The sequence below is a fragment of the Tetrao urogallus genome, assembly GCF_951394365.1.
Source record: "Tetrao urogallus genome assembly, chromosome: 4".
Classification (NCBI taxonomy): domain Eukaryota; kingdom Metazoa; phylum Chordata; class Aves; order Galliformes; family Phasianidae; genus Tetrao; species Tetrao urogallus.
The window spans coordinates 12,998,212-13,011,101 of NC_136817.1; the positions used below are offsets into that span (position 1 = coordinate 12,998,212).

The 12,890-nt window shown below is 34.9% G+C and overlaps 1 protein-coding gene across 1 annotated transcript in view; it reads right to left on the minus strand.

The window, feature by feature from the left end:
• IQCM (IQ motif containing M) overlaps positions 1-12,890 on the minus strand; it is a gene marked incomplete at both ends in the record, with an annotated part of 107,927 nt that overhangs the window by 46,698 nt on the left and 48,339 nt on the right. Inside the window, 3 exon segments of the mRNA XM_079534651.1 lie at positions 7,606-7,740; positions 10,280-10,424; positions 11,767-11,956. Coding sequence (XP_079390777.1) covers positions 7,606-7,740; positions 10,280-10,424; positions 11,767-11,956 — 470 coding nt within the window.

Genomic DNA, 12,890 nt, shown 5'->3' on the forward strand with positions numbered 1-12,890 from the left:
ATAGTTAAGACAGTTTATGCGACTCCTCTCCTAACAGGCAGCAAAATGTTCAAAGAACATCTGAAATCTAATATATATCTTTTCGATCAAGGATAGTGCTATGATAAATCTTCCCATGTTTTCGTGGGGGAACAAACTTGCTTAAACCACATAAAAGGCAATTTTAGCAATAAATGATGAACAATTAATTACTCTTCCATATACCACTATTCCATGCAAGAATTTTTGAACCTCCTAATAGTTCCCTAATCTTTAATATCATATTTTCTGGTAATTTATTCTTTTTCTTATTAAAGATCAAAATACCCTACTCAAAGTATTGCTGAATTTTTACCTGTCAAAACTGAGATTAATTATGAAGTGAGATCTCAGAGGTCTATCCTGAGTTTGGTTCTGTTCGATATTTTCATTAACAACTATTAAGATAATAGAATAGACACTAATAAAGCTTGTAGATGACACCACACTAGAAGCAATTACGAGCACTTTACAGGAGAACACCGAAACTCAAAATGATCTTGATAAATTTGGGAAAAGAGCAGAATCAATAAGATAAAATTCAATACAGACAAGTGCAAAGCACTAAACTTGGAAAGAATAATCAAGTGCTCAAAAATGGGGGAAACTCTATAGGCTGCAGTAAAGGCTGTTAAGGAAAAAGACAACTGGAATAGCAATTAACAAAGCAATTGCAAAGAGAAAAAAATGGCATCCTCTCTTGATTTATCAGGTACATTTCCATTCAGGCACACAAGGTGATGAAACTGCTCCAACAGAACTGTAGTATTGTACGAAATGTATTAACAAACTAAGTCTATAATATTTATGTAAAAATGCAAATTTGCTGCCAATAAAAATTTCTGGCAGGAAAATACATTGTTTGACAAATTGCCTTTCTGGGCTTGAATCAGGCCAAAGTGCTATGATAGCACATGGGCAACTCAATCAAGTCACTCTACTACAGTGATCCAAAGTAGATTTTTTATTACAAAGAGCATGAAAAAGGTAGTAATGCCCAACAAGTTTGTGATTAAGCACTGGATATAAGAAATGCTGTCCCGGAGGTAGTCCCTCTTTCTTCTTCCTCCAGCTTGTTTGTCCCAGAAACAGTCGGACAAGCATAAGCACTGCTCTGCGTTCCAGAACTGGCTATATGGTGATTAATAACTACTGCAATTGCATTATACTTTCCAGACATACCACTGAATTCACAGTGAAAGATATCAGCCTGTATCACGTGTGAGGGTGGAGGCTGGCACAGAAAACAAGTCAAATGTGAGTACTTCATCTATGTTGGCATAGTGAAATTTATAATTCAAATTTTAGAATTACCCAAATTTCGTTAGAGCAGATTTGGCAGTGCGTCATTATTTCTACAGTTTATTTGTATTAGGATAGTCCTCTGGAGCCCTAGTCACAGAATAGGACTTGACATGTCAGATTCTAATACAGATGGAACAAAAAGGTAGACCAAGATTTTATAACTTACATAAATGAGACAGACATGAGGATATATGACAGCGTTAGTTCGGACACAAGGCAGCAGTGTCAGCATACTACGGGATCAACTGTTGTCAGGTGTTCCGCAGACATTGCAGCAAAAAAAAATTTAAAAAGAAAATTTCTCTGATTGTTGTTCCAAAGTAGGTTTTTTTAGAATAATTCTAAATTCGATGTAAGAAGTGAACAGACGTGAAAAAAACACTCTTCAGTAACAAAATAGGTCATTAGTTTTATTTAGATCTCAACTTCAATATCAACACATCTTAATAAATCCATAATGATGGACTATTTTTACTGAAAGAAAGAAATAACATTTTAATCATGTCAAAACAAGGTTGGTGGCTGGCATAGAGTACTCTAGGCTTGTGGGTAACCCAAATTGAATTTCCTGTTCCTATTTGCCAGCCCCAGGAGGAGCATAACGATGATATGCTAACAGAAAAACACTCAAGAAAATTAAGTTCTTAAGCACAAAACTTGCCTTCTTCTGAAGAAAAAAGAGAGAGAGAGAGACAGACAGACAGACAGAGAGAGAGAGAGAGAAACACAAACTTACGTTTGTATACATATGGGAGGTCAGAAAGGATGCACGTGGACAAATATTAATCAGATAGTGGTTGGATCCAGCCACTATGGCCCTTACATGCTCAATGATAAATGTTCCAGCTGCTGTGGGATATCTTTAATCTTTTAAAATCACAATATTCTGTAATTCTTTTGAGAGGGGATCAGAAGTTAATGAGAGGGGTATATCGATTTTATTTCCTTTTGCCACAGCTGATGATGAACAACCCACAGTCTTTAAGGTCTAAAGGGATCATTAGATGCAACTTTTTGTTTAGCCTTGATGCAGCAGCCATTGCATAAAAAATCTGAAGTTTCGCAATAGCATTTTATAATGCATTTCATTAATGCATCTATTCATTATCACTAATTCACTCATAGCATTCTTCCACTGGGGAATTTCAATTTCTTGATGTTATGTTTGACTTAAATGGCCATAATAGTAGCCTATGTCTTTTTCAGGGCTCATAACCAGGGAGCTGTGGTAAACATTACTGCAAAAAAAATAAAACAAAAGAAACACCAGTGCACAGTGTTCTGCCAGATCCATGAGGGCCCTTACATCTCTGTTCCTATTACAGTATTCATAGGTTTTTATTGCTTGTTCTATAAGATTTTGTTTAATGAGAAATAAACAGGTTTAGGAGGCTATTTCCCATCAGTGATTCAGGAAGCATATTTTTCTTCAAAATGTGTACAATACACAAAACACAAAGGTCCCATTCTATAAATAACACCTTTCTGGCATCATTGCAAAATAAATTGCTATTAGGCGTTGTTTATTTTTAACAATTTATTCATAAGATGTCACAAATACGAATCACAGTGGGAAACAACTGAGAGGGAAAGTAACTGCAGAGTGCATAGGGCAAAGCTTCAGAGTCACGTAGTTCCATTTCTGAGCTGAACCTCCAAACACAAGAGATTTCTAGAAGCTCCAGTACAGGGAGCAGTTAACATGGAATGGGCCAGGGGGACCAAAAAATGACAAAGGCTCAGCATGAGTCAAGCTCTAAAACCAAAGGTTGTGATGAGGGAGCTCTGAGATTGCTCTGCTATCCTGTAACAATATCATGCAAGGGAATCTCATTCCCTGGAGATCTCTCTGTCTGCAGACGGAAAGGGAATGGGCACTGACTTTAATGAAGACACATTACTTTGACACATCCGTTAAAGCTCACTGTTTTGCACTGTCATTAATTATTTCAAATCCAGCCAGATATAGTCTGCAATCCAAAAGTGCCTGTAAAAAGCTCACCTTCTGCTAATATATGTAAGTTCAAACAGTATTTGCCAATTAATCATTAGAATTATAGAATGGTTTGGGCTGGAAGAGACCTTTAAGATAATTTAGTTCCAACCACCCTGCTACAGTAAGGGACAACTCCCTCTAGACCAGGTTGCTCACAGCCCCATCCAGTCTGGCCTTGAAGGCTTCCTAGAAGGGGGTATCCACAATCTCACTGGGCAACCTGTGCCAGCATCTCACCACTCTCACAGCAAAGAATGAGTTCCTAATATCTAGCTTAAATCTACCTTCTTCCAGTTTAAAACCATTTCTCCTCATACTGTATCTACACGCCGTTATAAAAAGTCCCTCCCCAGCTTTCCTGTAGACCCCCTTCAGGCACTGGAAGGCCACTATAATGTCTCCTCTGAGCCTTCTCCTCTCCAGGCTAAAGAGCTCCAGCCATCCCAGCTTGCCAGTTTCAGTACTCTGGCAACATACATATATATATGTATGTTATATGTATATATATGTGTATGTATGTATATGTATATGTATATACATACGTGCATTTTAAAATTCAGAGATGATTTACTTTGTTCCTGCAAACACAGATCAGCCACGAGACAAAGCTGATAAAAACTGAGGTGGCTTGCAGGCAATAATTCAAATTCAAGAAGAATATGCAGTATTTTGTATCCTTAGCCTAAACACTGAATATTTTGTATAAACACATGACTAGTTATCAAGATCACAAACACGAAGTGTAAAAATCCGGCTTTTGATACAGGCTGCTTAGAAGGGCCAATTGCAGAGAAAATCCTTACTGTGTTTGTATTTTATTTGAAAGCACACCAATGATCGGGACGCTGCAACTGTGAACGGTTTCCTTCTAACAAAAGGCACCAGCATCAGCTAACAAGTGTGTACCTGACAGACATACTAGTTGAGTATTAATAGGAGTAATGCCAGTAACTACAGAATGCATTAAAGAAGATACTGCTGTAGGACTCCTCAGCAAATCTAAAGGCAGAATAAGTAGAAGTCTCAGCATACAATCTTAATGCATGCAATGATTTACTGAATTCCATGTAAAAATTTACCTAAACACAACATAAAGCATTTTGAGTCTATCAGAGAAAAAAAAGTAAGCATTCTACTACATGAAAAACGTCTATAAATATTTTTCAGAAATACAGAGTATGATTTCAATAGGTACTTCAAATATAAGGCCAAAAATAGGCTGGTTAATTATCTCTGATTTTCTTATTTGGTTCAAACAAAGCACAGTGGTGTCGGGGTGAGGTTTTCTCTCATCAGAATCAAGTAGCAGAAGAAACTGGTGTTAAATATGACAACATATCATCACTATCTGTGTATGAAATCTAAATAACACTGCATTATGATTTCTTTAAAGTGGGAACTAAACCTCATCACTGACCTAAAGTCATTCAATTAATCCCAGTCAGTATCTCAGTGAGAAATGTTTTAGCTAATAACCAAGATACTCACTTTTCTTCCTACTTCAGGAAGCAAGATATATACAGAAACATCTAGAGAACCATCTCCAATGAAATTCATTTGACCTAAAGGAAACTCAGCTTGTTGCCCAGAAGCTGAAAAGCAGAATTCAAAAGTAAATCACAAACTTGTTTTTCTGTACAAGTCTGCATTCAGCATCTGCAAGTCCACTCCACATAACAGTGCCTTATTTCCAAAAAGTGTCATCATTATTGTCATTATGGTCAAATTGCTGTAGTATTTTTTCTTACATTAGCACAGTTATGCAAAACAGTATGCTTAGTAGCCATACATGCATGACTAATTTTTTTTCTCTATTCCACCTGATATTTTTAATCTTATTGCAAGTATTTTACGATGGATAGTCTTCTTTCCTATTTGTTGTTATGCAATAGTGCCTATTAGTATTTCCCTACCAATATTCTTGCTTTATTCCAATCATTTTTACTATCTTCAGTGTCTAATTTATACAAAAAAAATAAACTGCTTCAAATAAGCAGATCCATACTAAATCAGATTTGTAGTTATTTAAGAGTGATGTAACTAAAACTCTGAAGAGAGCATGTAAAATAAGAGGTCTCAAGCTTTGACTGCCTAAATTATTGTTAGCCAAAGATAGTACTCATCTTTTCATTACTGGAAATGGAAAGGTGACAGGACATTTAACAGTGAGGTACTTATTTTCACAGACCCTGTTCCTTGAGCAATAAATAGATTCATTAGGGGGGAAAAAAATGGAGAAAGAAAAAAGAGGGGAGAGATAGGAGGGAGAAAGAAGAAAATCTAAAAAAATAAAAAAATAAAAAATAAAAAGGGACAAAAATTTTAAAGAGAAAATTTGAATCCTTTTATATTTCCTGTGTTCACAGTAAATAGTCACAAGGCAAGCGCACCTTTTCTTTTTTTATAACCTTCATTGGATCAGTAGCATGGCCATATAAGATGCAATAATCACCCCAAAAAGTCAGAACAGTTATTACTAGTAGATCTCTCCAACACTCTGCCCACACACACACACACCTTATCTTTCCTTTCCTAAATAGGCAGTCTGACGGTATTAGATGCTCTGCACAGGAGACAGTTGCATCAAATCCATATTAAGAAATTCAAAACACTCAGCCAATTGCAGTCTCTTTCCTAAGGCAATTTAGCAAGGTTATACTCTGTTAATAACTTATCCTCAGAAATAATGACATTTGTATTATAAAATTGAGAAAGAGAGGGCACTTTATAGATAAGTGCCATTTATTCAAAATGCTTTCATGTTAGAAACCATTTTATGGGTGCCCTTTAGACACTAGCACATCTCTACATTTCAGCAATTATTCATCATTTACACATCCATAATTTGAGAGAGTTTTAAACTTGAAATGAATAAGAAGCTCACACCCTGCTTCAAATGGGTGAACCAGTCTTGATAACACCTCATATCTAAGAGATTCTAAATAAATTAAATAATGAGTGGGGAAGCATGAACCTTCCCTAGTCTGACTGTGAACACGGCATAAAGTAGCAATAGTCTCCCAAATCTAGGATATAAGACAGAAATCTGTCTCACAGTCACAAAATCCCCTGTTACCATAGTGATGGGGACTGAACAAATGCCTAAAAATACCTGGTCTTATTCACACTGTCTTAGGAATGTGACCTAAATGACATGTAATACATGATTTTCCATAATAAATTAATTGCATTTACTAGGAGCCAACACCGAGAAGCAGCATACTGTGCAAAAGTACAATGTGTAGTCAGACACTCAAAGAGATCACCTTCATCTCAAAGATGCAGCCTGAACAGAGACATAGCTGGAAGACAGCAATGTATATATATGTCATAAAAAGAAATCCCACGTAGGTCATTAACAAAGCAAAGGCACCAATTAAATACGATTTTCTCTCACTAAAGGAAGGATTCCAAAAGCATTCTTTCAAAACGCTGATGTATGGAATTAATTGTAACCTCCAAAGTTCACCATCTGCAAGAACCTCTGTGTTGAGGTGGATGTAAAACTTAAGACACAGAAGTAATATCTGTGTTTAGATCAGCTTTCCGTTCACAGCACCTATATATGTCATTATAAAACAAAAGCATGCTACCATAGAGGAGAAATGGATAATGGCATCTCCCAAATCACACTGTGAGGCTCTCAAAGAGGCTGCCTCCACAAGCCTTACCCAAGAGCTGCTGATCAGCAGTCAGAGCAGAGTATTGCAGGTTTCCCAGCTGACTACCCCAGGAAAGAGAAAAGACAGAAGGAAGATAAGACTAGCTTTATGTGAAGGGCTTAATTTTTTTAATATTTTTATTTTTTTCTATTTTTAAAGGGCAATTTTCTCCCTTCTGTTTACAGTACTTTATACCTTGACTCATGGCATCTTATTCTATTTACATTCATCTATTCATTTGTGAATGTTTTTAAAATTTAGTTGGGCTTTGTTGCTTAAGAGTGATGAAAAGCAAGTACCACTGACATTACAAAACAAGGAATAAGGCAAGTGTTTTTCCTGGAGGCACCCGCAAGTGCAGACCCGCTACAAACTTTCTCTTCATTCTTTTACTACATTTCAAGATATTATGGAGCTGTAGTCCTGCATTGTTAGACAAAAGGCAATTCAACAAAATGTACTTTATTTCATGTATAAGGATAAAATGATTCATTTCCAAAAAGAACATGAACTATGCTTTTAAGAACAGTAGCTTCATGACACAATGGAAACAAATGACTTGAAATCTACACTTGCGTTTGAACTTTCTGTACCATTGCAAAGCATTTTTAAATAACAACTTACCTGGAAAGACCAGCTGAAAGATCCGCTGTACTCCGCTGGCAGGTATAAAATATCCACAGTCTCTAAAATACTCAGGTAGATGATTTCTGTCCATTTTTTGGCCAAACTCCCTCTTGGAAAACATTGCTTCATAAACTAAGAAGAGAAGATCCCATTAGACATGTAGTTACAATATGCTATTAGGCACCAATTTTTCTAGAAATATTTTCTTTAGGATCAAGTTAATTCATTTGGTAAACTAAGTACGGAAACCATAGGCCTGTGTGGAAATCTGATGATTAGGTAGCTTGCTGATGGCTGAATTTTGCAATAAGTAAAACTCGCATCATCCTTACCAAGCACCAAAGAGAACAGATAGGTTGAAAGAATTCTCTCCCTATATAAGGATTTCTCAGCAAGGAAAGCTGACGAACCAGTCCCTGCAAGACAAGGCTCGTAGAAAGAGGCTGAGGAAAGTGGATAACTACAGTGGTTCATACTCTTTTTTACTTGGCAAACAAGCTCTAAAATAGTATATTAAACTGTTGCCCCTAAAATAAAATGCAGGTGAAAAAATTCCCAATGTAAGACATTGCCTCTAGTAATGTCATAATGGAGATGCCTGTAGATGCACAATTAGAAAAAAACAGAGACATGTACATTCAATTATTTTTTTGACAAATTCAATATATTTAAAAATATAGCTTAGTCAAATACACTAACTCAGAGAGATAGGCACTGCGTGGTTAGTTTGCACTGCTCAGGGAGGATAAAGTATGAATTAAAAATGGAAACCCTTAGTCATCTAGACTTTGAGGTCCACAGCTGATCTACCTACCCCACACATTTTTTTCAGAACTGCTGCCAAAAATCTTCATCCCTGAGAGACAGAGGTCATCTGTCTAGCTAAACTTACTATCTACTAATAGACCAATAATTTTTCTCTAAGGGTTAACAGAAATAGATCAAATTACATTCTACGCTATGTGTGAGCATCTGTAATGTCTGTTTCTGTCTTCACCAAAGAAGAGCAAATTAATGTCAATTTAGTATTCCAGAAAAACAGCATCTGCCTTTTAAGTCAGACTTTGCACTCTAATTTTTGAAGACCGTAACAACAAAACAACAACAAAAGACAATATACTGAGCTGCAACATCCTGTCATATCTACAAAGATGCTTTGAAGGTATAACGTTAAGACTTCCTGTTAAAGCACTAGTGACAACAACTGAAAAGCATGTCATCAAAATACGAAGAGCAGTACAAATTTTTCAGCTAGCCAACATCACCCAGTGTGTTATGAACTACTCAGCCTGGAAAAACAGATAAACTTTTTCAGGAGGATTTACACTACATTCTAGGAGTTAATTAGTTTTACTGGTTTTTTTTTCATATCATATTAGGGAAAAAACTCATTTCTGCATATAGTATTTAAAGTATATACATATTTCATATGTGGTGATAGGAATACAAGACCTGATTATGGAATTTTGAAGTAAACACTGAGACTATGTCATCAACATCCAGAAGCTACTTTTTCCAAAGGTATAAAACCTTATGTATGTAGACTCAAAGGACTGAATGAAAATTGGAATCAAAATTTAAACAATTAATACATTTCATGTTCAAATGGTGTAAGAATCAATCAGAATCAACTTTTAGTTGGTACTATATTTTTATTTCTCTGAAATGCTTATTTAGAGTAGAAAAAATAAAGCAGCACATCTAAGTCCAATGTAGAGTGCTATTGTTTTGTTGCATAGTTGAAAACTTTAATTTTTGTTTTCTTAGTTTTTCCTATCAGGAAAGTTATTTATTGTACGCTTTCACCTAATCTTGCAGCCACATCTTCCACTGGAAGAGGAATTTGAAGGACAATAGATTATGTAAAAAGGAAATTTAGATTATATTTTTGCAGTCTGAACTGCTTTTTCTTTTCCTTAATATCTTCCCATATCATCTGGGTAATAAGAATGACACAAATATATTCAAAACTATGCAAAAGTCAGTGAGCAGAGCATCTGGAGTTAAGAAACAGGCAGCTTTGATATTAGTCAACTATTTCCTTGTATTTCAATGTTTTTTGCTTATTTATCATGAGAACCATCAAGAAAAGCACCCTTCAAGCTATTGACATCTATGCTCCTCTCAGTCATTGCAGTTTACCTGTTGTGCCTATGAGTTTTGTAACATGCAGATGAACTATAACGTGTCCTCACTATTACACTTGCTTGACTACAGGAAACAGGAAAGTCATCAAATAGGATAAACATATCAAGTGTAAAATTAGTTCCATGAATACAATTTTCAGTACATAGATTGCTCAAAAAATCTACAAAGGTACCTTCTTTTGAAGTCACTAGAAATCTTGCTTTGCGACATTACACAATGTTGCCCATCACTTAACAGTTAATTAGGGTCTGAGACCACATCACGTTGACACAATAGTGATACTTAATTATTAATTTCTTTACCAAATGACTGGAACAGTCTCTTTATTCAAATTAAATCCTACAGTTCTGAAGTTCTGGAATGATGTTTTAGAAATGCAGCTGTCTGTAAGGGGAAATGAAATCTGCCTTGTACCAAAAACCATTTAAAAATGATTGTGTTGTGAACATGGAATATTACTTAACAAGTGCCAGACTACTGGAATTAAAATTAAGGTAATTTTGTGTTAAATGCAATTACTTACATTTTTTCTTGTCCATCCACTCCTCTAATTCAAAATAATGAAGTGGTGTAGACAGATCCAAAACACCAGCTCGACTTTTAATGCGTGCCATCATGTTACGGTAGCACTTTACAGCTGCTAGTAAGGATGACCCATGACTTGCTGACTGTAATTAAAGATATTTTTCACTTTCATTACTCATTACTGAAAGTGACAAAAAAAAAAAAAAAGAAAAAAAAGAAAAAAACAGATGAGATAGAGTGGAGAGGTGTGCAGCACAAAGGAAAAACCTTAAAGAAAACAATAATAAATTCCACTGCTGTAAACACTTGGACAGATGTGTGAAAACAATTACTCCACAGAACTAATGCAAAATAGTCCATTCCAGAGCTGACTAGGTAAAACTATTGGATAAAACTTTTTTGGATAAACACATTTTATTCCAAATTATATAAGTAGGTCAGGAACTGTGTAAAATAGGAAATACTATCTGCGAAGTCTGGAACAAGGTTCTGTATCTCAGCAGAGAAAAAGTGGAACAGTGAACAAGGTGAGAAACTTTATGTTCAATATTTGGTTTTTGATTTAAATTATGTCATCGGAGGAAAAATACGTATTTGTCTCCTGCAGCCCAGAAGTAGATATTAAGACACGTAGTTTTACCTCATTCTTAATTTTATCAGCAGCAAAAACTGCTTCTCCTCTTGTATATAAAGTGAAGGAACATTTTTAAAGGTTGATGATTACCAAATAATATGACCTGATTTTTACAATGTATTTTAGGATTCTGGAAAACTAATAAAATAGATAGTTTAATGAATGACTCAGTTCCTACTTGACCCACTTACTTCAATGAGATACATATTTTCTTATGGCATGCTTCTGAGACAAGAGGCTTAGATATCACTAGAAAAATGATATCTTAACTGAAGTTGTTCAGCCTCCACAAGCATCCAACCTGCAATATGCATAAGCTCTTCTAACTTGATATGAACTCTGAGATTGAAATCAGAAGCGTGTATGGTGGCATTGGTGTTATATCATTTCTCAGGAAATGACATTTCATTTAGCAATACTTGCTGAAAAACAAGAACAGTAACTACACTGCAGAATCCATGTTTTTTGTTCAGTAGTTCAAGCATAAAACAGAGGAAGAAGAGTGCAATAACAGTCTGCTATCCATATCTTGTTTACCTCAAAAACTGCAAGTCCTTTAATTAACAATACAATACACATATATAACAACAGTATTTAAAGGCAAAAGAATCATAGGTCACACAGGCTATTCTCTTCTAAAAATAATGGAGAGAATTCTTACAATCAAGTGATAGAAACAGGTTCCAGCAGAGAACTCACCATCAATGAATTACCTCTGACCTTGAAGGTGCAGAAGAGCAATGGCAGACAAATGGCTAGCTGAGCACAGGATTTTTTTCATTGCCAAATAGTAATAATTCTTACACAACTAGAATTTAAGCAGTATATGGATTAAACAATCAAAACATTACCTTAATCTTTACTCTCTTGTACGCCCTACGTACAAGCCACCCTCTCACATATCTTTGAATGCAAATGACTGCTTTAAGTTCTTCTCTATTCCTAGGATGCTTTTTACTATCACAAACAGCTTCAAAGATTTCTGGGTGAGTTACGTTCTTCTTCAGCTTCTTCTGTGTTTGAAGGGAAAGGCATTTATCACTAGAAATTGAAGTACAGAAAATTTGTTTTTCAGTTTGGTAGAAAAATGTTTGAAACATGAATCAAAATTCTAGTACACAAATTTCAGGTTGTACTTAAAATAATTACAAAATCACATACAAACCTTTCACTTACATGAATATATTGAAAAGACTGAAATGAAACTGATGGTAATTTACCATTTACTATTACAGAATAACCATCCAAATCTATTTGACAAATATTTTGTTACAGATGCATAGATGAGCTGAATTCTCATGTTTTTGTAAACGATAAGGATTAAGCTACTACTTTAAACGTTTTTAATATTTTCAATTCCTATTCAACTACACAGCTTTTTCCATCCATCCCAGGAGTATGCAAAAAACTTATCTAATGTAAAAACCACTTTCCTGAAGTAATGACTTTAAGTCAGGCTAAAAAAATAAATTTTTATATACATATGTAAATTTCATATATATATATTTCATATATATATATATTTCTTACAAAGGATATAATACCTCCAGTAGATAGACCCTCTGACACCCTTAATATGAATGTATCCCTTCTATCTAAATGCTAACTTTCATAGCTTTTATTAATGTGCCGGGAAATTAGTCAGGAAATTTTCCATTAAATTTCAAAAAAAAAAAAAAAAACAACCATACATTTTACAAGTACATAGAAATGTATTAAAGTCAATCCTTTCCGTAAGTACATACAAAGAAAGGCTGTATTGGAGTTTTTCCTTTCAAAATAAGATAGCAAAAACACCAGACCCAAGGAGATACTCAATAACCTGACCTGTATACGTTTCTGTCACAGAGAAATTAATTAAAAAAATCATATTTAAACCCAAAAATATATCAATTTTGTCTTAATTAAAAACAAACAGACCAAAAAAAAAAAAGAAAAAAAACAAGAAATTAACTCTCTAAAGTGGTTAATCAAA